General features: G+C 41.0%; 15 protein-coding genes across 15 annotated transcripts; 11 read left to right on the forward strand and 4 right to left on the reverse strand.

The window, feature by feature from the left end:
- Window positions 1–204: 204 nt before the first annotated feature.
- Window positions 205–3,090, forward strand: NEMIN01_2204 (uncharacterized protein; the record flags this gene model as incomplete). The annotated part of the gene is made up of 1 exon (XM_051478146.1): window positions 205–3,090. The coding sequence occupies one exon, from the start codon at window positions 205–207 to the stop codon at window positions 3,088–3,090; it is 2,886 nt and encodes a 961-aa protein (XP_051334106.1).
- Window positions 3,091–3,556: 466 nt separating this feature from the next.
- NEMIN01_2205 (small subunit ribosomal protein S11e) lies at window positions 3,557–4,048 on the forward strand (the record flags this gene model as incomplete). The annotated part of the gene is made up of 1 exon (XM_051478147.1): window positions 3,557–4,048. The coding sequence occupies one exon, from the start codon at window positions 3,557–3,559 to the stop codon at window positions 4,046–4,048; it is 492 nt and encodes a 163-aa protein (XP_051334107.1).
- Window positions 4,049–4,463: 415 nt separating this feature from the next.
- Window positions 4,464–4,979, forward strand: NEMIN01_2206 (ubiquitin-conjugating enzyme E2 G1; the record flags this gene model as incomplete). The annotated part of the gene is made up of 1 exon (XM_051478148.1): window positions 4,464–4,979. One exon carries the CDS (start codon window positions 4,464–4,466, stop codon window positions 4,977–4,979), a length of 516 nt encoding a protein of 171 aa, XP_051334108.1.
- A 448-nt stretch (window positions 4,980–5,427) lies between these two features.
- On the reverse strand, window positions 5,428–5,703 carry NEMIN01_2203 (E3 ubiquitin-protein ligase RBX1; the record flags this gene model as incomplete). The annotated part of the gene is made up of 1 exon (XM_051478145.1): window positions 5,428–5,703. The coding sequence occupies one exon, from the start codon at window positions 5,701–5,703 to the stop codon at window positions 5,428–5,430; it is 276 nt and encodes a 91-aa protein (XP_051334105.1).
- A 194-nt stretch (window positions 5,704–5,897) lies between these two features.
- Window positions 5,898–8,624, reverse strand: NEMIN01_2207 (26S proteasome regulatory subunit N1; the record flags this gene model as incomplete). The annotated part of the gene is made up of 1 exon (XM_051478149.1): window positions 5,898–8,624. One exon carries the CDS (start codon window positions 8,622–8,624, stop codon window positions 5,898–5,900), a length of 2,727 nt encoding a protein of 908 aa, XP_051334109.1.
- A 190-nt stretch (window positions 8,625–8,814) lies between these two features.
- NEMIN01_2208 (uncharacterized protein) lies at window positions 8,815–9,993 on the reverse strand (the record flags this gene model as incomplete). Its single annotated transcript, XM_051478150.1, has 1 exon — window positions 8,815–9,993. One exon carries the CDS (start codon window positions 9,991–9,993, stop codon window positions 8,815–8,817), a length of 1,179 nt encoding a protein of 392 aa, XP_051334110.1.
- Window positions 9,994–10,264: 271 nt separating this feature from the next.
- Window positions 10,265–11,191, reverse strand: NEMIN01_2209 (serine/threonine-protein phosphatase 2A regulatory subunit B'; the record flags this gene model as incomplete). Its single annotated transcript, XM_051478151.1, has 1 exon — window positions 10,265–11,191. The coding sequence occupies one exon, from the start codon at window positions 11,189–11,191 to the stop codon at window positions 10,265–10,267; it is 927 nt and encodes a 308-aa protein (XP_051334111.1).
- A 43-nt stretch (window positions 11,192–11,234) lies between these two features.
- Window positions 11,235–11,624, forward strand: NEMIN01_2210 (large subunit ribosomal protein L27e; the record flags this gene model as incomplete). Its single annotated transcript, XM_051478152.1, has 1 exon — window positions 11,235–11,624. The coding sequence occupies one exon, from the start codon at window positions 11,235–11,237 to the stop codon at window positions 11,622–11,624; it is 390 nt and encodes a 129-aa protein (XP_051334112.1).
- A 619-nt stretch (window positions 11,625–12,243) lies between these two features.
- NEMIN01_2211 (uncharacterized protein) lies at window positions 12,244–14,949 on the forward strand (the record flags this gene model as incomplete). Its single annotated transcript, XM_051478153.1, has 1 exon — window positions 12,244–14,949. One exon carries the CDS (start codon window positions 12,244–12,246, stop codon window positions 14,947–14,949), a length of 2,706 nt encoding a protein of 901 aa, XP_051334113.1.
- A 116-nt stretch (window positions 14,950–15,065) lies between these two features.
- Window positions 15,066–15,560, forward strand: NEMIN01_2212 (transcription elongation factor S-II; the record flags this gene model as incomplete). The annotated part of the gene is made up of 1 exon (XM_051478154.1): window positions 15,066–15,560. The coding sequence occupies one exon, from the start codon at window positions 15,066–15,068 to the stop codon at window positions 15,558–15,560; it is 495 nt and encodes a 164-aa protein (XP_051334114.1).
- Window positions 15,561–16,207: 647 nt separating this feature from the next.
- NEMIN01_2213 (casein kinase II subunit alpha) lies at window positions 16,208–17,203 on the forward strand (the record flags this gene model as incomplete). Its single annotated transcript, XM_051478155.1, has 1 exon — window positions 16,208–17,203. The coding sequence occupies one exon, from the start codon at window positions 16,208–16,210 to the stop codon at window positions 17,201–17,203; it is 996 nt and encodes a 331-aa protein (XP_051334115.1).
- A 124-nt stretch (window positions 17,204–17,327) lies between these two features.
- NEMIN01_2214 (ATP-dependent helicase STH1/SNF2) lies at window positions 17,328–20,363 on the forward strand (the record flags this gene model as incomplete). The annotated part of the gene is made up of 1 exon (XM_051478156.1): window positions 17,328–20,363. One exon carries the CDS (start codon window positions 17,328–17,330, stop codon window positions 20,361–20,363), a length of 3,036 nt encoding a protein of 1,011 aa, XP_051334116.1.
- Window positions 20,364–20,614: 251 nt separating this feature from the next.
- Window positions 20,615–21,133, forward strand: NEMIN01_2215 (uncharacterized protein; the record flags this gene model as incomplete). Its single annotated transcript, XM_051478157.1, has 1 exon — window positions 20,615–21,133. The coding sequence occupies one exon, from the start codon at window positions 20,615–20,617 to the stop codon at window positions 21,131–21,133; it is 519 nt and encodes a 172-aa protein (XP_051334117.1).
- An 824-nt stretch (window positions 21,134–21,957) lies between these two features.
- NEMIN01_2216 (uncharacterized protein) lies at window positions 21,958–22,581 on the forward strand (the record flags this gene model as incomplete). The annotated part of the gene is made up of 1 exon (XM_051478158.1): window positions 21,958–22,581. The coding sequence occupies one exon, from the start codon at window positions 21,958–21,960 to the stop codon at window positions 22,579–22,581; it is 624 nt and encodes a 207-aa protein (XP_051334118.1).
- Window positions 22,582–25,215: 2,634 nt separating this feature from the next.
- Window positions 25,216–25,791, forward strand: NEMIN01_2217 (uncharacterized protein; the record flags this gene model as incomplete). The annotated part of the gene is made up of 1 exon (XM_051478159.1): window positions 25,216–25,791. A coding segment is annotated over one exon (576 nt), but the record flags the coding sequence as incomplete, so codon positions are not given.

A 25,791-nucleotide genomic window follows, 5' to 3' on the forward strand; every position in this document is an offset into this window, starting at 1 on the left:
TAATATATCCCAAAAAAGTTGTGGTTTAGCGACGCACAACCAACAATCTAATTATAAATTAGCAGTTATGCAGCAATAGAGACTTTAGAATGCCTCTAGATCATTCAATAACAGCTTACATATTCTTCTCAGTTTTTTCTCTGCTTTTTGTGCCCAAATTGCACCCACAGAAGAAGAATTTAAAGAGCAGAAATATTTATTTTTATGGAGGACATATTTCGAGAGCTCATTGTACACATAAAAGAGAGCATTAATGATAAGAATGCCGTATCTCTAGAGAACATAACAGAAGAAACAGTGAAAGACGGGATAATAGATCTTTTTAAAAAGGGACAGATCGACAATGTTGGAGAGTATTTCAGGAAGTATAGAAAGATAGAAAGCATCATAAGAGACTGCCCCGTCTCCTGCCTCCTTCTGGACCAGAAGATGGCAAAGTACAAAAGCGCGGTGAGATCAGACTACAGGAGAATATTCAGGACAAAGGGACACTTTACAAAAGTTCTCTGCATGATGTTTGACAGGAGTGAGTCCTTCATATTCACAGGAGGCGAGGACGGGATTATAAAGATATGGGATGTATATTCAGGAAGGATGGTTAGCTCGCTGAACGGCCATTTGTCTCCTATTTTTGATTTTGTGATTGACTACAAAAACAAGTATCTTTTGTCGTGCGATCAGTCAGGGACAGTGGTGTGCTGGGACATTGAAGGGCTTAGAAAGGTGAGCTCAGTCTCAATAGGCGAGCAGATAGACTACCTCGATGTGATATACGAAGAGAAAGAGGCAGAGCCGCTGGAGCAGAAAAAAACAAAAGGATCCAAAGAAAAAAGCAAAACAGAGCTGATGAAGGGGATGATAATAACAAACTCAGGAAAAATACTGAAAATAACGGTGGGAAGCACAATAGAGGTAGAAACAGTGCTGGATGAGATAGAAGAGGGGTCTTTCACAGGCGCAGCTACAACAAGAGGGAAAAAGATGGTTATTATCACAGGCATGTGGCCGTTCTCTCTACTTCTCGACGTAAATGACTTGGACAACAGATTCTATGTGATTGATACGGACGATCTCCTTACATCGTCAATTGACATCTCTCATAACTCGCTGAAATTTGCCATCAGTACGTACTCTTCCTCTCTGATTGTCTGGGAGTACAGCATGGACAAAAAGCCAACAAAGTCAAATATCCAGACAAGAAAAAGATTCAAAGGCAGAGACTTAGAAGGGTGCTGGAACAAAAGCACAATTGAGCTGGAGGGAATGTCGCAGGCAGGCATCTACAACACAGACATAATATACCTAACAGATGATGTAACGGTTGTAGCTGTAGACACAGAGTCAAACATAAGAATAATAAACATCGAAACAAAAAAGGTAATTCTCATAGAAAAAGAGTACAAAATAACGGGGATAATAGCGCACCCAGCCAAAAACATGTTCCTGACAGTTGAAGTGAACGGGATCATAAAAGTGATCGATGGAGAGGGGAAGATTCTGAACAGAATATCCACAGACGTGGCAGTAGCTGGAACAATAGTAATGGACTCTACAGGAACATTCTTTTACATCGCTGACCTTGATGGATACATCTACAAATACAGCACGCTCCATGAAGAAGTAGCAGTTCCAGAGACAGAGTATGTTCTGGAAGATTTTAAGCACTATCACTCATACAACGAAGAGCAGATGCAAGGGCTGAGCAGAGGAGACGGAGAAGACACAGAAGGGATGCACAGAGCGTACGAAGAAAGAAACAACATCATTGACCAAATACTAAAAATTTGCACTAAGAACGACAAAAATAGCAGCAATGATGCAGCCAGTGAAACAAAAAACAAAAAATACTCAGCACTGGGCGAGCCATTAGAAGGCGCAGTAATGGATGATTCCGTGCCATTGTATGGACAGACAGTGGACAAGTGGATACGCAGCGTGGAGATAGCAAGTATCCTGCAGCTGCAGTCCGAAATGATCACAAGAAAAGTCTTTGAAAAAGAGTTTAAAAGGGCAAGCCAGAACATAATAGTGCCAGAGTCGGAAGAAGAAGAAACGCTATCAGAAGAGAATGAAGACAGTTCGTCTGAATGGCCGATAGAATTATCAGACAACTCGCTGGGCACAGACACAGAGTCCGCAGAAAGTGCGATTTCAGAAGATTTATCTGATGGCGGCACCTACGATCCAGAGGAGACGAGTGCAGACTCAGACTCAGAGTATAGTGAAGTGTCTGAAGGGACAGAAGAGAGCGAAAGCTCGGAAGACAGCTCAGTTAAGATCCTTAGCAAGAGGAGAGGGCGCAGACAGGCAGCTAGAAAGGCAATATGCCCAGATGACAACACAATCTACGCCTGGTACATGAACGACATGCCAGCATTTCCGATACTGCCACAGGTGCAAGATGAACTGGTTCTCGTGAGAGAGAGAATACGAAGCAGACAGCTAAAAAGCCAAATGAAAGAAGAGTATGTAGATATAGTAGTGGCAAGCGTGGAGTGTTTAAAGACAGAAGTGAGAATTGAATTTACAACAGAAAAAACTGACCAAAAATACAAAATGATCTACAACGAAGACCAGGCAAAAACAAGTCCGTTCGTACTCAAGAGCCATCAGGCGGAAGTAGAAAAAAAGAGATACAGAAAGAACGATGAGATATACTTCTATGCTGAAGGAGTGCTAAGCAAGGGAACGGTCGTAAAAAAGACAAAAGACACAGTGGAAGTGAAAACAGGCAGAAACAGGACGAAAAGTGTACATATTTATGATATATACGCGCCAATAGTAAATTACTCGATAGACTTGTCTAAGTACCTAGATGCTCTGCTGGGGTATAAAGAAGACTATCTGGTGTTCTACAGAGATGTATCAAAGACCGAGTATCCTGACTACTACGAAATGATAGACAAGCCGATGACAGGAAACAAAATAATCAAAAGAATAAAAAATAAGTACTACAGAACAAAAGAAGAGCTGGCCAGCGATGTAAATCTGATCCTGAGCAACTGCTGCAAGTACAACGAAGAAGAGTCAGAAATAGCAGCAGAGTGCACGGAGTTCACAGATGCGCTGCTAGAAGAGATAGAGGAATAGGCCACCATTGTCTATAGAAGAACGTTAAGAGCAGTTTTATTGCCTTTATTACTATATCCATCGCACAAAAGAACAAAACATCACTGTTTTTCATCTACATCAATATGATCATTGAAGAGCAGAAAACAGCACTGATCATCCAATAAGTCTGTTTATGCCAGATAAGTACACCAGTGTACCGAGTTCGCCACTAAATTACGGCTAAATTGCAGTGGTAGTATGCTCATTTGCTATTTTTTCAATTTTTGCCAATTCTCGCAAGCGAATGAATGAGTGAAAATATCATGAAAGCAATGAAAATAAATATTAAGCATTATCAGAAGACATAAGCCGATGTAAACTTGGTTTTATCATCTACGCTCCTTCAATCTTTGTGTCTTTTTTCTTTTTCCTCTTTCTGGGTCAGCTGTGCTCTGTTCTCTTTCGCCTCTGCAATATATTTTTATTTTTATTTTAGCCCCCGCAGATGCAAGACATAATCGAAGATGTTTCTAAATTCAAGAAGTACCCATCCCAGGAGACAGTGTACAACAACCCATACGAAATAGCCAGAGGAAACAAACAGCCTAGAAGACATTTCAAAGAAATTGGTTTGGGATATGAAACACCAAAGAGTGCAATGGTTGGCACTTATATAGATAAAAAGTGTCCATTCACATCTGACGTAACAATCAGAGGAATAATCTTCAAAGGAGAGGTGGTCAGTTTGAAACAGATGAGAACTGCTGTTGTAGTAAAGAGATACCTCCACTACCACCCAAAGTACATGAGATACGAGAGAAGAAACACAAGATTCAATGTACACCTGTCTCCCTGCTGGGACGGATTAGTAGAGGTAGGAGATAAAGTCGTTTGCGGTGAGACCAGGCCCCTATCAAAGACAAAGCACTTTGCCGTTATTTCATACGAGAAAGCAGAGAAGAAGGGCGGACACAAACAGTTCACTCCAGAAGAATAAATATTAGTTCTATTATTTTAATCGCCAACTTACTCCATTAGAAAATAAGACAGACTTTTAAAAAGCTGCTCATTCTTTGTTCTGAAACAGAATAAACAAAGTAATTGTTCTACCTCTTCATCTGTTCTACTATTATGCTATAATCACCATTTCAAGCTTTATCTAGAATTCATTCACTACTGCACTTCTCTGCTGTTTATATTCCACTGAGTATCTCTACTTTTCTTCCATTGATAACTGCTAATGTAAATATTTTTCATCTCTTTCACCTCTGTCTCTTCTACCGTCTCATAAACTGCAAAGTTTTTAAGAATGCTGCTCTTTCTATTTGCACTGGAATCTTTTCTTCGCCACTTCTCTTCTGTTGCTTTGTTTTATTGTGTTTGTTTTATTGCTTCTATTTTATTTTTATTTTATGATGCTTGGAGAGAGGTCTGACCCGCGCCGTCGTTCTAAAATATTTATTACCAAAGAGCTCCAGCGCATTTCAAAGTGCCCAAGTGACAATTACAGCGTAGGCCTGCTAGACGACAATATCTACCAGTGGGAAATCCTTATAATAGGGCCGCGAGACACACTATACGAGAATGCTCTTCTGAAGGGAGTTATGCTCTTCCCTGAGACGTACCCTGATGATCCTCCTTCTTTTAAATTTGTGTCTGAAGTGTGGCACCCGAATATTGATTCAGATGGAAATGTGTGCATCTCCATACTTCACAAGGCAGGGGATGACGAGTTTGGATATGAAGACGTGTCGGAGAGATGGATGCCTGTGCGGGATATAAACTCGATCCTTCTCTCGATTATTCTCCTCCTGGTGGAGCCAAACTCCGAGAGCCCAGCGAACATTGAAGCAGCACAGGAGTTCATAAACGACAGAATGCAGTACAATAAGAGAGTAGAAAGACTGGCACAGAAGACTATAGAATGAAAGTGCACGCACAGGGCAGATTAAAGTGATCTCAGAGCAATAGGATAAAAAATAAAGAGAATTTCTTATTTTTATTTTTAAATGTGTACTTAATCAAAGAGTTACAGGTACTAGATAAACTTACTTCTTGTTCGCAGCAGATGTTTATTGCACAAACTCCCCTTTTTCACAGATAGTTTTTGACTTAACAGAAAGTATTCATATGTTCCGACTGAGCAATAAATATTCCTAGCTTATTCCTGATGCTCATGTAAACTCTTACTGAGTGTCTCAATAGTAATCATTGAATTTGTTTTATCTTTCTAATGCATGGTATGTGCTAGTGTACTAAGATGACATAGTGTACATTTAGATCGCTGCTATTACTCCTGTAGATCTTATCTAGAAAAATAACTATTGCTCACAGAGCATAGATAAAACTTGTAGATAGGAAGATGAGTGAGCATATTTATTTATCAGCTGAATGGTGGAACTTCCAGGGCTTCGAGTCCAGTGGACAGATGTTCTTGGACTTGAGCCACTGAGATATGCAGTGTGCGTGGAATGCATGGTTGCACTGTCCCCAGGCAGGCTTGCACTCCATCGACTTCTCTTCTGACTGGCACTCTATGCACGTATCTATGATGTGGTTCCTGCAGATAGCACACTTATCTACAATTATATCCAGAGACCACAGAGCAACCATTTTGCTATTCTTCAATCTAATCCTTGGGATGCTCCCCATATGCAAATAAATAAAGAGAAAATTATATAAAATGCAAATGGGCAAGAAAGTTGGATAAATGCAAAAACTCTCCTGCAGATATTCGAATAGATAATTGTGCAAATAATCCACAGCTTGCATCGCATGAAAGCAGCACAGATGGCAGAAAATCTAAAGTAAAATGACGGAGATGTAAATAGACATGATGCGTATTTTTATTTGCTATCTTCTTTTTCTTTTTCTTTTTCCTTCTCTTGCACAACCACCACGCCCTCGCCTGTTCTGAACATGTCTGTCTCTGTCAGTATCTCAGCTGCTTCCTGCGGCTGCAGTATGATGGGCGATGCATGCACCTGGGCCCCCGAGAGCTTTCTAGGGCTCCCTGCTACGCCTGTTATATCTACTCTTCCTCCCACTCTGATGTTTACATCTACAGGAACGCCTTCTGCATTTACACCAATCAGATACTTAGGATGTATGCTCGCGCTGATGAGCATAAGGATGAAGTAGTATCTGTCCAGGACACTGATGCCTCCATCCATTGCACCGAATAGGAAGCCCATGAAACACGCCACAGACTTGCTGCTGATGACGCCATCGCGCATGACAGAGAGGCCAAAGAGCCCGTGCCCCATTCTGACAAGGCCATACGCTATTTTGATGACACTTCCAGAAGCGCCTTTGCCGCAGACAGACGAAATGTCGTCAAGTATCGATATGACTCGCGAGTTGTTGCTCCCTGCTGCGATTGTACCAAGGGACACAACAGCGGAGACAATGACTGATAAGTCGCTGCTGCATATGCATCTGCGCAGTTTATCTATGATGTCCGTGCGGCCGGATGACATATACAGAAGAGAGTATGCGAGAGGAATGGCCATGTGTGCCCTTGGGATGTCTAGGAGCGAAGAGCCTTCAAGGATGTGCGCTGCCATTTGGACAGATGTGTCATCGCCCATTGATATCAGAGCTACACCAAGAATGGAAAATACTGTTTTATAATCAAAAGTGTCGTAGATATTTCCATTTTCAGTAGCTTCTGCTTCTTCGCTGGCATTCTCGGAAATATCCAGGGCATCCTTGAGAATGTCGTGGATTACATCAGTGTCGCCTGTTCCAAGGTATGCCATACTGCGCATAAGGATGGATAGGGCTGTGGCGTATGTTCCCAGCACCTCTGCAGACTCAATGACAGAGTACACTGCGTCTGTGCCCTGCAGGAAGATAAGAGAAACACCAAGCAGCGCAAACCTCACGATGTTATTTCCATTTGATGATATATTTCCATTTATGCTTCCATTGGTAACCACATTGTCTGAGTCATCGCCTATTCTGCTGGCGAGAACATTAAGCACCTCTGTGTACACTTCAGTGTTGCAAGACCCGCTGAATATGCATCCAGCCGCGTAGACTGCAAACAGACACACTTCTATTGACTCATCGTACAGCATTTTCTGGATTATTTCGAATATGTCTGGTCTGTTGGAAGACGCATACTTCAGCACAAGAGAGATCATAAGAACTATCTTCTGCGTGACTGACTTTGTGTTCATCCCTTCCTCCACTGCGGCCAGCACTGTGTCGTTGTCATCGTACACTCTGCACGTGGCAGCAGAGAGAGCCAGGATGCTCGAGACGCGTAGATATCCGTCTTCGCAGAATAAGTTGTCTTCTAGCTCAATGAGGGCTTTGTTCTGGTCCCACATGAACAGAAGGCCTTTGGAGCACTGTGTCGTGATTTTGTACGTTTTTTTGTTCTCTGGCTCTGCTATGGTCTCATTTGAGAACGAGACCTTTGAGAGAGCATCAGAGAATGACCCGTACTCCTCTGTTGACACCTTGTCCTTGCTTAGCTCGAGCTTATCACTAACATACTTATTAAGCACGGCTGTGTACGTGTTGTTAAGCACTGCGGCGTATGCGGTGTTGCTGCTCATAAACGAGTCCCACTCTTCTTTTGTGACGTAGTTCCATGCTTCGTGTTTTGCCAGAGTGTGGACTATTTTTATTTTCTCTATTTCTGTTCTTGTTGCGTATACTTTCAGTAATTCTTTTATTTTTCTGTTCTTTATCATAAGTATTGCATACTCTTCGATTTTGCTGCTTTTCAAGAGGATCACTTGCAGAGCGTCTGGTATTCTGCTGCTTCTCACATAGAACGAGAGAGACAATAGGTAGTTCACTGCTCTCTCGAGGTTGTCGCTGTCTATGAAGTGGTGGATGTACTGCAGCCTGTCTATCTCCAGGAGAAGATCGATGCACTCGCACTCGCAGTTGAACTTGAAGAGGCAGGAGATGACATCGTACACGACGTTGTATCCCTGTGCATGGATACGAGACGTGGTTGCGCTGTCCTCCTTTCTGTTGTCGCTAAGGTCGTCTTTATCCACGACATCGCTGTCAGAGGATGGATGGGGGTCAGTGCCTAGGATCCCGTCAATTGTGCTGAGACTATCCTGGATGGTAGCCACCATTTCTTCATTCTCCTCGCTCTCCAGTGCAGAAATGTCGTTATTATTTCCTATTTGGGAAGATGCATCTGCTGACTTCGAATTTTCAGTGCTCTGTGGGAGCTCCTTCTTTATTACTTTGATGATATCACTTGCCAGCTTCTTTATGTATTGGTGCCCCCAAATGTCCAGAGGAGTGGACCCTCCCTGTATCCTGTACTTCAGGCTGTCTGTGTTTGGGAGTGTTGCGGATATCACAGACATCACATCTGCCATCAGCAGCTTGTTCTCTCCCTGCAGAGTAAGCAGTTTCTCGTGGAGAATGTCCTTTTGCGAGACTAGGTAAATAAGCATTTTGGGAATAGTAGATGCCACTGAGGTAGATGACCTTAACTTCTGCACAAGCATGCTTAGGGCGGAGTGTGTGATGTCTGGGTCGGAGTCCTTTAGGCTGTCCATTATGACATGAATCTCGTCAGTCTTGCTATCCATAAATAAATAAAAAATTATTCAATATATATGCTCTTAATTAAAAATATATTCTTCTATGTTTATTTACTAACTGCTTTTTCCTATCATTCTGTCCAGCTGATTGGCAATATCTGTGCCATCTTTACCCATTACATCTCTCTGCTAATTATAGATTAATATCTGCCATTATTCTTATCTGCTGAAGACTATTTCATGATATCTCTACTATCTCCAGCTCGTCGTTCTCCTCTTCCTGGAAAATAATCTCAAGCTCATCCGGGATGTAGTCTGTTTCCACTGCCAGGCTGTTGCTTCTTCCTTTCAGCACGCCTATCTCTGACATTTTCTCAATCATAAACTGGAACTCCTTGAAGCCTGGCACGGGGTACTGTTTCAGCAGCAGAATGGCTCTGAAGTCAACATACAAGCTATCTGGGAACGAGTGCCCTTTCTTTGACACTATTCCGAGCAGTATTTTCTGGTACTCTGACAGCGACCTGATGAAGCTGCTCTGCATCGAGTGGTACACGTACTTTACCGCTTTGTCCATCTCGGCCATTCCCACTGTGCTGAGCCCGTTTCTAACCGCGTGCGAGATCGCATACTTTTGTATCTGCAAAGCTTTTCTTATGTCTCCGTTCAGTGTGCATATTTTATTTGCACAGTACTCCAGTGCCTCCTGTGTAAACTCGCATCTCACTCTGTCTCCATGTCCTTCCTCGTTCCCGTATCCGTCTGTCTCTTCGTCGTTTTCTGCGCCGTTTTGATCCTGCGTATCAGACACTCTTTTTTCTGATTTTTTCGATTTTTCATTTTTCATCAGATCGCTGTTCACTGCGTTGACGCTCTCCCGCAGGATTCCGATGACCTGGGACTTCTTGTACAGCGCAAAGTTAAGTCTGTTCCATCCCAGCCTGCTTCTTACTTTGCTGGTGAGTCTTTTATCTGGGAGGTTAAAAGTGTTGGAGATCGCAATAATGTAAATATTTTTGCACAGTGACGGTAGCTCCAGGAGGCCGTACAGTATGTGCTGGTTTTTTGTTATAAGCATGTCCACCTCATCTGCCAGGATAATTGTGTACTCTTCTGACTTCAGAGTGTCTTCTAGCACTCTGGCCGATGAGTATGTTGTTTTGCTATCCAGTGCCTGGTGGATGGTAAGAAACACATCAGACGGAAGAATAAGAGACCCGCAGTTGATACTTATGGTGTTAATATTCGGGTAGTTTTCCTTGACTATCTCCAGCACGCTCGAGCACGTTAGTGTTTTGCCGCACCCTGGCATACCGCTGACATACAGGACGCCATAGTCCCTCTCTTCTATTGACTCTTTCAGCAGCTTGTAAATAGCCGAAGACTCCTCCTCTCTTCCCAATGGAACAGCGCGCATGAAAAGAAAAAGAAAAATGCACTTTTATTTCTCTTGCTAAAATAGAATAGAATATAAACGTCTACACTTTTGTACTTACAGTTACACTTTACATTTATTGCTGTTTACACTAACTAACCATCTTGCACAGCACTATTCTAATGCCTATGCTACTACAGTAATTTACTCTTTTCTGTCTTGTCTTATCTTACTATTTCTATCAACTGCTATCAACTACTATCCTGCTACTCTTAATTCTTGTTGACTATTATCCCATTGTTATTGACTGCTGTCAGCTAGTATCACTTTCTATCTTTTTATTCTCTTTGTTGGTGAATTCAATGTACTTCGTGTGGTTGTGCTTTCTAAGCGATTCATCGAATGTTTCGTTGTTCAGCTTGAACAGACTTTCTAGCATTTGGCACGCCAGGAACTGTTCAGACTTCTTCCAGTAGCTCTTTGACAGTTTGTACACCACATCAAAAAGGCCCTCGACCACTGTTCTGCTGTTTTTCGACATTTTGTACATGAAATCGCAGTCCACGAGAAGCTCAGAGACTTTTTTCACTGTGGGCTGCACTTCGTTCTCCAAAAGGATGGAAAATATCCCGACAGCCATTGTGCAGGACTCTTTTGAAACGCTCTCCACGCCCTCCCAGCATATTTCAATGATTATCAGAGAAATAAAGCTGTTCAGAGAGTCAAACTGTCTGCAGTGCTTGAGAATGCTGCCCAGGATGATGTCCAAGTTGCTGAAGGTGTACACGGTGGTGATCCCGTATACTATCTCTTTTCTTATTCTTTTGTTGAGCGGCTTGCCCAACAGAGGCACGTATATCTCTGAAACGTCCTCTGAAGAAATATGCCCGGTTGCATTCAGCAGCCTTAGCACCAGATCAATCCCGTAGTGCGACACTTCGCCAACCAAAAACTCTACCAAAATATTTATGATACAGTTTCTGTCCAGGAGCGATCTTTCCAGGATGCACAAAGATATTTCAAAACAGAGATCTCTCTCTCGGGGGTCTGGAGATAGGATGCCCCGCAGGATGTTGTTAATATTTTTATAAGTAAACTCAATAATGTGCGCATTGATTAAGATATTTCTGAGAAGCATCTCCACCTCCACCCAGTCGTCCAGGTACACGCCGCTGTCGTTCTCCGGGTCCAGTATCATTTCCAGAGCAGGAGGCGTTCTTACGTTAGTGAAGAAGTTCATGAAAATATTTCTCTAAAATATTTTTTATTTTTTATTGCCCAAGATGATGCTAGGAAAAGAAAAAGTAGTTTTATTAGCCAAGGGAAAGTACGCAGGATGCAAGGCCGTCATAGTTGACGAGATGAAAAAAGGCGAGTGCTTCGAGTATGTAACAATCATTGGTCTGGCCAAGGCTCCCATGCCCGTGGCAGAGAACATGACAGAGAGACAGAAGAAGAGAAAGGAGTCTATCAAGTGCTTTGTGAAGAGAATGAACATCAGACACTTGATGGCCACCAAATACGCAATGGAGAATGTTTTTGATAAGATAGAGCTGACTGATGTAACCGACATGTCAGAGAAGGTAGAGCTACTGAGAGAAGCCGAGAAACTGTTCAAAGCAGCATACGTCAACAATCCAAACCACTGGGTATTTAAAAAGCAAATAGTCTAAAATAGAAATAAAATATTTTAACCGTCTACAGCACATTTCATCTTCCATTTCTCTTACTGCTTCGGCCGTTCTACTAGAAGAAACACTAAAAGCATCGATAGGTCTAAACCATTCGGTGAAGAGTGAATGGATAATGATGCAATTAATCTTTGCATCTTGCTCTACTTATGCAAAAATATTTTATGCTGTTCTTCTGTGCTCTGCTATTCTCTCTATTTACATATTGTCCACGGTCTATAATTTATTCAGAGCTGTCAGTCTGCACTCATCTGGCACTAACATCTATTCTGGCCATGGAATGTTCTATGCTATCGATTCTGCTATATGTTTATTTTTTCTCGCTTCATACTGTGTCATACAAATAACAAACACAATTTGCCGTCTTAAGACCGCACCACTGAAGCTGCATAAGAGTGGATAAGAGTGAAGGATGCACTGTTTTTGTTGTTTGTATGTTGTTTTTTTGATTTTTTTGTTTTATTATTTGAACTACAGTGTTTATTTATTTGTTCTACTGCTGTAAATAGGTTCTTATTTGTTGGCTATTTGTTTTTTGTGCTTTATTCCTATCTGTTTCTGATTTCTTGGTGTATTTATATACCCTGGGCTGCTTTATCCAATGAAATACTACTGTGCTGTTTTTATACTGTGTGTTGCCATAGAGCTTGTGCAAACAATTGAGGTACGGACACCTTTTTTCAAAAATAGCAGTATAGACTACGAGAAATACTTTCTAGACAACGTGTGTTCTGAGCACGTGAGTGTTATGGAAGACAGCAATAGCAAAAAGCAAGGGTCTGAGGAAGAAATAGATGCCTCCACAGAAGACTCAGAATACGAAGAAGAGTACGAAGACGATTCTGACAGTTTTATTTTTTCCAGAAAAGATAACACAGAAGAAGAAAGCGAGAGCGAAGAACAGCAGAAAAGCATAGAAAGCAGTAAATACACGGAGTACAAGAGAGCGGCAATAGAAAAAATGCAAATGACAAAAAAAGGGTCTCTAAAGATCTACAGAAGCCCTGCAAACTATTTCTGGAGAAGCGAAAGATACCACTACTTCGGCTCTTGCCATGCAGCATTCCTTAGCGACAGCTCGCTCATTAGATCCAGCGATTTGAAAAGCAATGATGTACAAAAAAAAGATTTCAACTTCATCAGAATCATCCTCAATGACAACAGAATAGCTCGCTTTAACCACAGACCGGAGGAGCAGCTGAGTAAGATAAATGAGATAGTCTCGAGATACTTCAGTGTTTTGTTTTTCAACTCAGCAGAGCGCCAGAAGAAAGAAGAGCTAGAAAATATTTTTGTAGTAGACTCAGAAGTGTACGCGTATGAAAAGAAAGACATCGAACAACTACAGCAGTCTGAAGATTTTATTGAGTTCAAGGGAAACTCTAGGATAAAGAACGCCTGCTACTCTGAGTATGTGATGTATTACGAAAAGTCGTACAAACTGGTGCTGGAGAATGGCCGGGAGATGGAGGAGTTTATCAACCATCTTTCAGAGATGAAATGTTTCTGCGAGCTCGTAGAAATATCCATTGACCACCTGGTTATCAATAACTACTCGTCCTTCTCTGAGTACAACTACAGAAGAAATGATACGATGGACCGAGGCCCTCTCGTTGATGTTCTATTTTATCTGGCCACCATAGTCCCAAAGAAAATAACGATAAACCACTCAAAAGAAGTCCCAAAAGACAGCGAATCCAAGCCGCCTGCTGCCATAAAAAACAGCAATAAAAAAAAGGACATGTGGTCAGCGTACGGCACAGAGAATATTTTCTTTGACTTCGATGGAATCGAAATAACAGGGTTCAATTCTGGGAGTATTTCTGAATGGTTTGACTACATTAAAAGTCTCGGCGTGCGGAAGATCAAAATGTTTTCCATCAAAGATCTCTCTGTGATCTCAGAAGACTTTATCAACTGCATCACAAAGGGCATTGAAATAGAGAACATCGAGCTGGTAGACTGTGTGCTATCCAGCCGTATCCAGGAGCTGCAAAACAGACTGGAAAACTCAAACATCGAAGTGTTCATACCAGGGAAAGAACAGACACTTACTGTGCAATACTCGGTTGAAAACGCCTTGCTGTGCAGTGAGCCCATGCTTTCTTTTATTTTTGCCTTTATTTCCAAACTGGAACAGATTTCTGGTAATTCGTTTGATGTGGTGCTGTGCAACAACTCTATTCTAAGAATGGGAGACTACATTTGCAAAAACAAAAACAAAAACATCAGCTGCAAAAGACTGGTGCTTAATTTTGCACACAGAGAAAAAGACAGAACGCTTCGGGAAATCCAAGAAAAGCTGGTCTACTATCTACTGAACGATAGCACAGTAGAGCTAAATGCCAACAAGATAGAGCTGGTGATAACAGAAGATAGTGAAATAAACAGCGCAGAAATAGCAGAGTTTGTGGATGATCTGCTGCTCTTTCTTCCAATGATATTCAACTTTGATAGAAACTCCATTGAAATATGTGAAAAAATAAAGGGAAAGGAGACCGGAAGATATAGCTCAGTGCTGATCGAGAAAAATAAAACACTGGTCAGCATCTACAAAAATTACATCCAGAAGCTGTTTAAGAATAACAGAGAAGCTGGCAGAGATGAAAGTAAAAAAGACAACCGCTATATAGAATTCATTAAATCGCACAAAACAGAACTCCCGACAGAGAACAACCTACTTGAGAAGATAAAAGTGCTGAAGTGTGAAATGATAACGGCTGTGACTCCCTTCTTCTTATTCCACAAGCAAGGAAACGAGAACATATACATGGATCAAGACAAGATAGACAACTATGTAGGAAAGATACTGACCAACCGGTGGGCGATGGGAGAAACAAAGAGCACGAAGGATGAAGATACGTCCTACATGAACTGGATTGTATACATAGACTCTCTTCTAAACAACCATAAAAAGTACTTTGAAGATATTCAGGTCTTCATTATGGCCCTGCATGAGAAAATGAAAAAGAGAGATTTTGAAATAGAAAGCATAGACAGTTTCTCCCTAGAAAACTACATCAGAGACAACGCAGAGATAAAAGAGCCCAGTATACACAACATTTCAGAGAACTACAGACAGATAAAATCCTGCATTGAAATAGATGCCATAAAAAAGCCAATAAAGGAGCTTGTGGAAAAGAGCAATATAAACCACACAGCGATAGTGATAAAAGTGAGCGATACAAACTTCTTAAAACTGTCCAAACTGAACAAGTTTTTATACTCTGCGATTGAAAAGGTCGTGCAGAGCATAACACTTCCTGTTTTTGACCCAACTCCAGGCCTCTCTGCACTAAATAGCTAAATGGCTATAGCGTATAATAAAATAAATAATCTCATTTTCATTTTAGTTTTTGTCCTTCTGTATTTATTTTACAATGGAGACTTGGTACATAAAAATAAAAAAACAGAAAAATTCACATGGACTGCCAGACGACCAGAAAAAGATGCAAAGAAGAGTTTGCAAAAGTGTTCAACCTGCAGCTGGAGGGAAGCGACACAGAAAGGTCTTCAGCCCTGGGAGATCTGCTAGAAGAAGAGATATGCAAGAAAGCAAAAAGCAAAATAGAATACGGAGCACTCTTCAGAAGTAAATATCTGAACTTGAAAGATCCGTCTAATAAGTGGCTGTGCACCTCGGTCTACAACGGAGTGCTCGACACACACAAATTCATAGCAATGTCTGTGGAGGAGATGAAAAGTAAAGAGCTAAAGGAGCTAGAAGCAAAGATATTCCAAAGAGCTCTCCTGGACACAACAGTCGCCCAGGAAGAAGCAGAGACAGACATATTCTTCTGCACAAAGTGCAAACAAAGAAAGTGCACGTACAGACAGCTGCAGACCAGAAGTGCCGATGAGCCCATGACAACGTATGTGCACTGTGTTGTGTGTAAGAACAACTGGAAGTTCTGCTAGACCATCACCTATCATCTACAGGGATAAAAACACGAAATAAAACTGTTATTTATACACTAGTCTAGCACAAGATATATACCCGTACTTTTTAAGAATATAGACACCTTTTATCTTCAGTAGCACAGTAAATATAAACAGATAGACTTTTAGAAAACTATAGATATAAATTCCATCTCTTGCAGTTAACTACAGCTGTTCTCACTAAAGACAGAAAGTAGATACAGTAGACTGCATATAGCCAATACTCCAAGCAATAAACTATCGCTAATTCTACCATACCCCTATAGACATTATTTGTAGATAGTAGTCTACTAGTGGAAGCTGAGAGCAATTTAAGAATTCGTACAGAGTATAGCTAGGGATTCTGCAATAAGACGAGCTGGCTACTGCAAATAGTTTATTGTCGCAGAGTATAATGCACCCACATTTATTTCACACTGGGCAGAGTCGAGCAAAATAATTATAAAAGGAAGATGAAAATTTTAAAATACTTCTCCAGGCAATTGCTTCGATCAAGTGTAGTATCTATTCAGTGGATTAAAACCCATTTCCGTACGGCGTAAATATGCTTGCATACTCTTACGCCGTTATCACCGAACATCCTCAAAGCACCTCGGGTATAAACATCCGCTCATTTTAATTTTTTAATGGCACTGCAAACCACGGCAAGAGTGTACACAACTGCCGCTCTGAAGAAAGGCAAAGAGTACTACGACTACAACGAATATGCAATAGAGTACGGCGCGATCAGCAAATACAAAATAACAGAGTTTCTCGGAAGAGGCAAATACTCGCAGGTCTTCAAAGGAGTCACTGCCCCGCCCGAAGAGAAGAGAAGCGTGGTGATAAAAGTGCTCAGGCCCATAAGAGAGAAGAAAATAAACAGAGAAATAAAAATACTGAAAGCGCTCACAGGAGTTGAGAATGTGATACAGCTGCTGGATGTGGTAAAAGATGCAGAAACAAACACAAGATCGCTCATTTTTCCATACGAAGACCACACAGAGGCAAGAATTCTCTTCAAGATGTTCACCATTTCAGATGTTATCCACTACACAAAAGAGCTGCTCAAAACCCTAGATCAAATCCACTCGATGGGGATTTTCCACAGAGATCTGAAGCCGCACAACATCATCATAAACCACAAGACAAAAATACTAAAAATAATCGACTGGGGACTGGCAGAGTACTATCTGCCATCAGTGGAGTATGCTACGCGCGTGGCCAGTCTGCACTTCAAAGCGCCAGAGCTCCTCCTGGGCTTTAAGTACTATGATTACTCGCTGGACATATGGTCAGCCGGCTGCATACTTGGAGAAATGCTGTTTAATCGCACTCCCCTATTCAGCGGAACATCGAATGAAGACCAGCTAGAGAAAATAGTAAGCATATGCGGAACCGCAGAGCTGAAGAGCTACACAAATAAGTACGCACTTTCGTGCCCAGCAAAGCAGCTGGAGAGCATTAACAGCAAATGCACAGCAGAAGGAACCTGGCAGAGCCTAAAGGCCACAGATCTGAGAGTGCCACAAGACTCAGAGGAGAAAGAGGAGCTGATTAGCATGCTCAAAAAGATGCTCACATTCGACCACCAAAAAAGACCAACTGCCAAAGAGTGTCTCAGCTACAAAGTATTCTCCTAGTGCAGCAGGGAGCAGATCTATATTAAAACCCAGTACAGAACAAATAAACCATTATTTCCAAATAAGCACCATTTTTATTTACTTTTTATGCGCTTGTTGGATTTTTCTTTTTATTATTTATTGCATGAAAGGAGACGAAAGAGAATGGACTTCATTTCTTAATGCCAGAAAGGGCTTGTTTGTGTCCGGAGTGTCCGGGATATTTACAACAAGCGCAGAAGACAAGGCCCTGAAAGTAGAGTTTGAAGCAACAGTCAGAATGCACCCCACGCATCTTCCCCTGGGGTTTGATGTCGAGGCGCTGAAGACAGAAAGGCACAGGCTGCAGAACATAAAGAGAACACAGGCCATAAACAGAATAATAAGAGAATACGCCGATAGAAACCACATTATGTACGAAGAGATAAAAGAAGATCCAAAGGCGTATCTGGAGATGCGAAGAGAAGACGCAGATGCGTTCAGCACTCTGCTAAAGATAAAGAAGCTCGGGCTGTACCACGAGCAGTCCGTGCTGAGAAGAAACGTCTTCCGCGGAATCAAAGAAATAGTCTCGCCAGAGATAATAAAAATATCAAAAACATCGCAGGCGCACAAACAGGAGAATCTGTACGATCTCAGAGTCCTCTCAGACCTTGAGTCCAGGCACATAGCAGCGGGAGAAGCAAAGAAAGTGGCGTGGTGGCTCTCCACCCTCAAAAGCATAAAGCAAGCAGCAATGAAGTCCGTGCAGACACAGAAAGACCAGATCGCAAACCAGCAGAGAATATTCATTGCCGTCAGTGCGATACACGACAAGCACAGAAAAGAAGAGGAAAAAACGAAAAGAAAAGCAGAAAAAGCAAGAATGCAGGCCCTCAAGTCAAACGACGAGCAGGAATATCTTAAACTCATAAAACAGGAAAAAAACACACGGCTTACGCATATTCTCAAAAAAACAGACGAGTACATCGACATCCTCAAAAAAAGAATAAGGCTGCAGCAGGGATCGGATGAAGACCACAAGCACACACAGCAAAACACAGACAGTCAAGGCACAAATGAATCAGCACAAGAGAACACCACACAGGACTATTTTGAAGCAGCACACTCCGCAAAGGAGCTGATCAAAGAGCAGCCAAGATCTGTGTCGTACGGTCTTCTCCGAGAATACCAGCTGAAAGGAGTCGAGTGGATGGTCTCTCTGTACAACAACAACCTCAACGGAATACTAGCAGATGAAATGGGTCTTGGAAAAACAGTGCAGGCCATCGTATTCATATGCTACATCCTTGAAAAAAAACAGGAGAACGATCCCTTCCTTGTGATCGTGCCTCTCTCCACTTTCTCTAACTGGCAGTCTGAGTTCAGCCGGTGGGCTCCTTCGATTCGAGTTCTTTCGTACAAGGGAGACCCCGCGCAGAGAAAAGAGCTGAAAAAAGAGACAATGGCGGGAAAGTACGATGTCCTTCTGACTACCTTTGAATACGTTATAAAAGACAGATCGTTCCTCTCCAAGACGCAATGGCTGTACACCATCGTGGATGAAGGGCACCGAATGAAAAACAGCGGGTCTAAGCTCTGCATTGTCATGAACACATATTATAAGTCAAAGTACAGACTGCTCCTCACAGGCACGCCCCTGCAGAACTCTCTTCCCGAGCTGTGGTCTCTCCTCAACTTTGTGCTTCCCAAAATATTCTGCGCAGGCGGAAGTTTTGACGAGTGGTTCAACGCTCCGCTCGCGCATGTGGGAGAAAAGATAGAGCTGAACGAAGAAGAGGAGCTGCTCATTATAAAGAGGCTGCACAAAGTTTTGAGGCCGTTCCTGCTGCGCAGACTGAAAAAAGATGTGGAAGCAGGATTACCCGATAAGGTAGAAACTATCGTAAAATGCAAAATGTCTCCTCTGCAGAGAGCACTCTACAACGAGGTGCGCTCTGCCGCTGTCAGCAAGCAGGAAAGCACAAAGAGACTGAACAACACGATTATGCAGCTGAGAAAGATATGCAACCATCCCTTTGTTTTCGATACGGTGGAAGATTTCGTAAACCCGCAGAGAATCAACAACGATCTGCTGCACAAAGTCAGCGGCAAGTTTGGCCTGCTGCGGAGAATGCTGTACAAGCTCAGGGCAACAGGACACAAAGTTCTTATGTTCTTCCAGATGACGCAGATCATGACTATCATGGAGGACATGCTGGTGATGGAAGGGTTTAAATACCTTAGACTCGATGGCGCAGTGAAAAGCGAAGAGCGTGCTGCTCTGATCTCTTCATTCAACGATCCCACATCAGAGTATCCAGTGTTCCTTCTGAGCACGCGAGCAGGGGGTCTTGGCCTCAACTTGCAGATTGCTGATACTGTGATAATTTTTGATAGTGATTGGAACCCGCACGCAGACCAGCAGGCACAGGACAGAGCGCACAGAATAGGGCAAACAAAAGAGGTGCGAATCTTCAGACTCATCACAGCAGACACAGTGGAAGAGTACATCCTGCAGAAAGCTCTGTGCAAATTGCACGTAGATGAAAAAATTATACAGGCAGGAAGATTCGACAACAGAACAACGCACGAAGAAAGAGAAGCACTGCTCAGAAATATTTTTGAGGGAGAAGAGGGAGATGCAGGCGCAGGGGATGATGGATCGTGCGTCGTGGGCTCAGACGATGAGCTGAATAAGATGCTTGCCAGATCAGAAGCAGAAATGGTTGAGTTTAAGCGCATTGATGAGTCCGGTGTGCTCGGGCCGTTTGAGATGTACTCTGGGCCTGTTCCCTCTCTTTTTGCAGACAGCGAGCAGACGGACACCCCAGGAACCGAAAATGGAAAAAGAAAAAGCTCGATGCGGCCCTCAAAAGAAAGCAAAAAGGGCGGGCTAGTGAAGAGGTGCGATGAGATATTGGACTCTCTTGTGAGAAGCACGTGCAACGGGAGAAGAAGAAGCGAGCTGTTTATGGAGCTGCCTGATCCGGAAATGTATCCAGACTACTACGAGATAATCAAGTACCCGATATCAATTGCAGAGATAAGAGAGAACATAGAGATATACGACAGCATGGAAGAGTTTGAAAGCGACGTAATGAGGATGTGCTCGAATGCAATGACGTACAATGCAGAGGGCAGCACAGTGTACCAGGACGCAAAGTACTTCATACACATATTCAAAACCCTCACAGAATGAACAGTAATATAAATATAGTGGTAGAGTGGAATAATAAAGGAAAAATAATCTGTTTGTTTTGGTGAGAATTTAGTGTATCTTTTTGATTGTGTAAGCTTTTATTTTGAGTTTGGTGCACTTTGTCTTTATTGGAAATTGCTGCCAATCAAAATAAAGCCCAAGATAAAGTTTACTAGAACTATCAAATATAAGCCCCTTAGTAATAAAAGTATAAATATAAGCACTTTGATAAAAATTCAAGACGCTATCGAATGAATAGCATACAGAGCATGAGATATATAAAGATAGTAGGCATTGTTTTAGTTGTTTCTGCAGTCATGATGCTGTTGGTTTACATTTACAACCCAGTTAAAAAGGGCTTTAGCAAGAAAGCAGTTTCCTTGAAAAAAGAAGAGGATAATGCTATCGATAAGGTAGAGAGCATGAAAAGGGAGAAACAAAGTGCAGAACAAGACAGGGCGCCAGTAGTAGATATTACAGAGCGTGAGAAAGAAGAACATGTTACTAGTGAGAATGAAAAAAACTTGGAGCATCTTGAAGCATGTATTAAAAACATGTCCAAAGTACAGATAGAAAAAAGAGAGGAATGGCCAGAAGATAAAATAGCTAGGCTAGAACAGTGCTATTATGATATATGCAATCTTTTAGATATAATACGCCCTATGAATATTACAACTAATATTGGTGAGGGATTAGGTTTGTCTCTGGACAATCCTGAGGTAAGAAAGAAGGTTACAGAAACTCAAAAGCACATAGACTCTCTGGACTGAAGTACTAGCAAGAACATGCTTAGACTAAGTTTTACTGATTTTATGTTTATTATTCTCATCGTATGTTTGACTATAGGGAAAACAGTAGAAAAATAAAAAGACTTATTATTGCTCTAGTGTATGAATCCATCTAGTCTATAGTGGCTATTTCTCATCGATAATGGATGGCTTATCATTTAGAAGCTGTTGTCCTAGAGCTGAGATAATAAATGCAGCATTTTAAAAGTACAAAGTTTTTAGTTGCATTTCACTATTTTATTTTCTTGTGTGTCTCTTTCTCATTAGGATGCATAGAAAATGCTCGCAGTGCTACAAAGTTTCATTGGCCAACTTGCATTTATAGTTAGATCTTTCTTAATAGTTGTTTCATCCTACAGGTAATATGCATAAAAAGGCCAGCAGCCAGCCAATGGCACAAAAAAACAGACAAATGAGCTGTGATTAGATCTGATTGATTGCTATTGGTTTGCATAAACAGAAGAGAACCAATGGGCTGAAAATCAAGGCTATTTAAGGCAGAGCAAAAAACTGAAATGCAAAGAGTTTTAACATGAGTAGTTCTTCAAATTCAAGCTCCTCTGGAGGGAGCAAAAGAAAATGGATAATTTTCTTTCTCGTTTTGATTATACTTATTGTAGTGTTGTACTTTATCATAAAAGCTATGAGAAACCGTGGCAGCGAAGGCAATTCAGGCTTTGGTTTTTTACTTGGCGCTAGTAGCAGCGAAACTGAGACATCAGATGCTAAAAAATCAAAGAAGAAGAAGAAGTCGCCTGCATCTTCGCCTGAGGACAAAGATGGGGATGACAAGCCACCAAAGCCAGATGACAAAAAGGATGAGGAAAAGCAGCCTGAAGAACAGCCTCCTACCAATCCAGAACGTCCTGAAGAAAAAAAGGAAGAGCAAAAAGATCCTGAAGAAAAGCCTTCCACTAGCCCAGAAAAGCCAGATGAGACAAAAGATCCTGAAGAAAAACCATACGAAGAAACTCCCATCAACCCAGATAGAAACGACGACAAAAAGGATGAGGAAAAAGATCCATACAAACAGCCAGGTACTAATCCAGACTTTCCTAAAAAGGAAGAGCAAAAAGATCCAGAAGAACCAGATACTGCTGATCGAGGACAACAAACAGAAGGACCAGATACTGTTGATCGAGGACAACAAACAGAAGAAACACCTACTGCTGATCGAGGACATCAAACAGGAGAAACACCTACTGCTGATCAAGGACATCAAACAGAAGGAACACCTGATGTTGGTCAAGGACAAACTGAAGGACCAGCTGCTGTTGATCAAGGACATCAAACTGGAGGGCAAACTGGAGATCAAGGACAACAGACTCCTAATCCAGATTTTCCTAGGGAAACTGCAGGGATGCAAGGTGGTCATGGAGGCCCACCCGGGCACGTCTATCCAAGATGATTACACTAATCAGGCAAAGTAAAGAAAGCATCTACACGAATAAAAGCTAGCAGTCATAGATGGAGTGATCTAGTAACCAGACACTAAAAAAATATAAATATTATGTAATAGTAGCTAAAAACATAGAACAAACATCTAACCAAAAATAATTATCAAATAAATTCAAATGCATGCTTTAAAAAACATAACTGCTCTGTCTTTAATCTCATCTATCCATCTACTGCGTTTTTATTGACACTAGGATGAAACTGAAATAAATACCATATGAGTGAAAGTACAGAAATCTCAGAGGTATATCCCAAAAAGACAGTAGGATGCATACGTCACTGATTGCTGAGTAAAAACAGTGGTGATACGGCAATAAATGTGCATCAATAATTGGACGTCTTTTGTGTGATTCTATAGGATGAATCCCAGATAAATAACGAACCAACTCCATGCTAATGGTCAATGCAATGGAAAAACGGCAAAGAGCCAGAAATTGGAAGATTTTGCTGGCTCTGATTCTGGTGGGCGTGGTCTCTTTAGTTATCCTGCTTCTTCCCGAGGGGTTCTTTTCTAAAAAAGACGGTGGAGGCGGGAATGTCAACGAAACTACAAATGCAAATACATGGTACAAATTCTGGGTGAAAAACGAGAAGCAGAAAAATCTCTCGCATAGCCAGTAATGCATTGGCAGATAGACAGCGGATTAAGCTCAGTCCAGCAGCTGGCATAGACATGCAGTATCTTAGCAGATATAGCGGATAATTCAGCTGAGCTTTCTATTGGTGCTTGGCTGATTGGCTAGTCCTCTGTTTTTAGCGAATAAATTCAGCTGAATAGAGTAATATGCACCCATGCAATAATTGGACAATTTTCTTGCAATTCTATAGGATGGCTTTTATATAAATAACGGGCTGTTTTTGTGATTAATGGAGAAAGCAGTACCAGTTCAAAAACCAAGCACATGGAAAACTGTAATGAGGGTACTTCTAATTCTTTGTATAATATATATTATTTTCAGAGCCTGTCAAATAGGAATCGATCATTACCAGCACTCATGATGGGCTATTGATGTATGCAAGCTTGTCAGCAGAAAAATGTATGCAGCAGTAGAAAAAATAAAAAGTGTATTCAATAATTGCCAGTGTAAATTGTACATGTATTTTATTTATTTTAAATTATTTGCCATTAGCATCGGATGTTCTTTAAGTGGTGTTAGAGAAAAAGGTAATGGTTGGAATTTGGTATATCAGCTGATTTACACCATATGATATCATAGCAATCTTTAGCTGAGCTTTCTATTGGCGCTTGAGCTGATTGGTTATTCTTTCATCTTTAGCGAATAAATTTAGCTGAATAGAGTAATATCCGCTTACACACCATTGGTTAGTATTTCTACACTCCTATAGGATATCCCTTATATAAAAAACAGACTGATTTTGTGATCAATGAGAGCACAAGTACAAAGGCGTAAATCAAGCATGTGGAGAACTGCAATGGATCTAATTCTAATTATTTTCGCAATATGTGGTATTATCGGATTCATCTATCGGAAGGAAATAAAAAACTACTGGGATAACCTAGACATATTGGGAAGTCTAGGCCTAAATCCATCAAGAGGAAAAGGAGAAAAAGATGAAAGCAAAGAAGAAGAATTTCATAAGAAAATGAAAGATAAATATGGGGATAAATTGTAGAAACAGTTGTAAATAATGGACAAAGTTAAATATCACTAACAGCTTAACCAAACAGATGCATATAAAGCAGATACTAAAGAATTAGATCAGCAGCGAAAATATTTAGAGTGTGTTTAATAAATCATCAATCGTTCTTTATATAGTTTAAATTTGATATATTAGCTATGCACAGTATATGATCTCTTGGCATATCTTCAACCGAGCTTTCTATTGGTCTTTAAGGCAATTGGCTAACCCTTCATTTTCAGCAAATAAATTCAGCTGAATAGAGTAATGGGCATCTACATATTACTGGTTAGTATTCCTACAATTTTATAGGGCATTTTTTATATAAATAACGGACTGTTTTTATGATTAATGAGAGCGCAAGTGCAAAGACATAAGTCACACATATGGAGAAATACAATGGGTGTAGTTCTAATTATTTTCGTAATATGTGCTATTTCCGCATTCATCTATAAAAAGGAAATAAAAAACTACTGGGATAATCTAAGCATATTGGGAAGTCTAAAGCTATCAGGCGGAACAGGAAAAACTGAAAATGAAGAAAAACTTGGAGAAGAATTTCATAAGAAAATGGAGAAGCAGTATGGAGATAAACAAAACGATGCAGATACAGTTGTAAATAATGAATAAAGTAGTTAAATATCACCAAAAATTTAACCAAACAGATGCATACAAAGCAGACACTAAAGAAACTGGGTCAACAATGAAAATATTTAAAGTGGGTTCAATAAATCATTAAGCGTTCTTTAAATGGTTTAAATTTGATATATCAGCTATGCACAGTATATGATCACTAGAGAGATATTTAACCAAGCTTTCTATTGGTCTTTAAGACAGTTGGCTAACCCTTTATTTCCAGCGAATAAATTCAGCTGAATAGAGTAAATAGCCACTTACACGGCATTGGTTAATATTCCTACAATTCTATAGGGCATTTTTTATATAAATAACGGACTGATTTGCAGCTAATGACTGAGCAAGCACCAAGACGAAAAAAAAGTGTGTGGAGAATTATATTCGAAGTAATCATGTTTATTGTTGTACTATTTTGCATATACGTATTCTATAAAAGTAAATATGATACATATAACCTGTACTCAAGTGCATATGTAAGAACAACACCATCATATACAGCAGCAGAAGCTGAAGCAACCAAAAAACGTGTACTTAATTATCTAAACACTATGTATGGCAATGGAGCAACAGACACATATAATCCACACAAGGATAGACCAACAGCAAGAGATACATCAGCATATACACCAACATATAGTCCAACATATACGCCAGTATATACAGCAACATCAGCATATACACCAACATATGGAGATAGTGATGCACATTCTAGCCAAGAAGAAACTCCAGTGATTGAGAATAGCCGAACAGAAACTCCAGCCACTATGGTGAATGAAGGAGATAGACTTTATTGGTCTTCAGTATTTCCTAGTTGGCCAGCTATTGAGTTTATTCAGAATAATGGAGCAGCGGAAGGTCTACAGGCCCAACCAAACACTCCTCCTCCACCATATTCAACTTTGCCACCG

Source organism: Nematocida minor, assembly GCF_024244105.1.
Source record: "Nematocida minor strain JUm1510 chromosome Unknown 7920, whole genome shotgun sequence".
NCBI classification, from domain to species: Eukaryota; Fungi; Microsporidia; genus Nematocida; species Nematocida minor.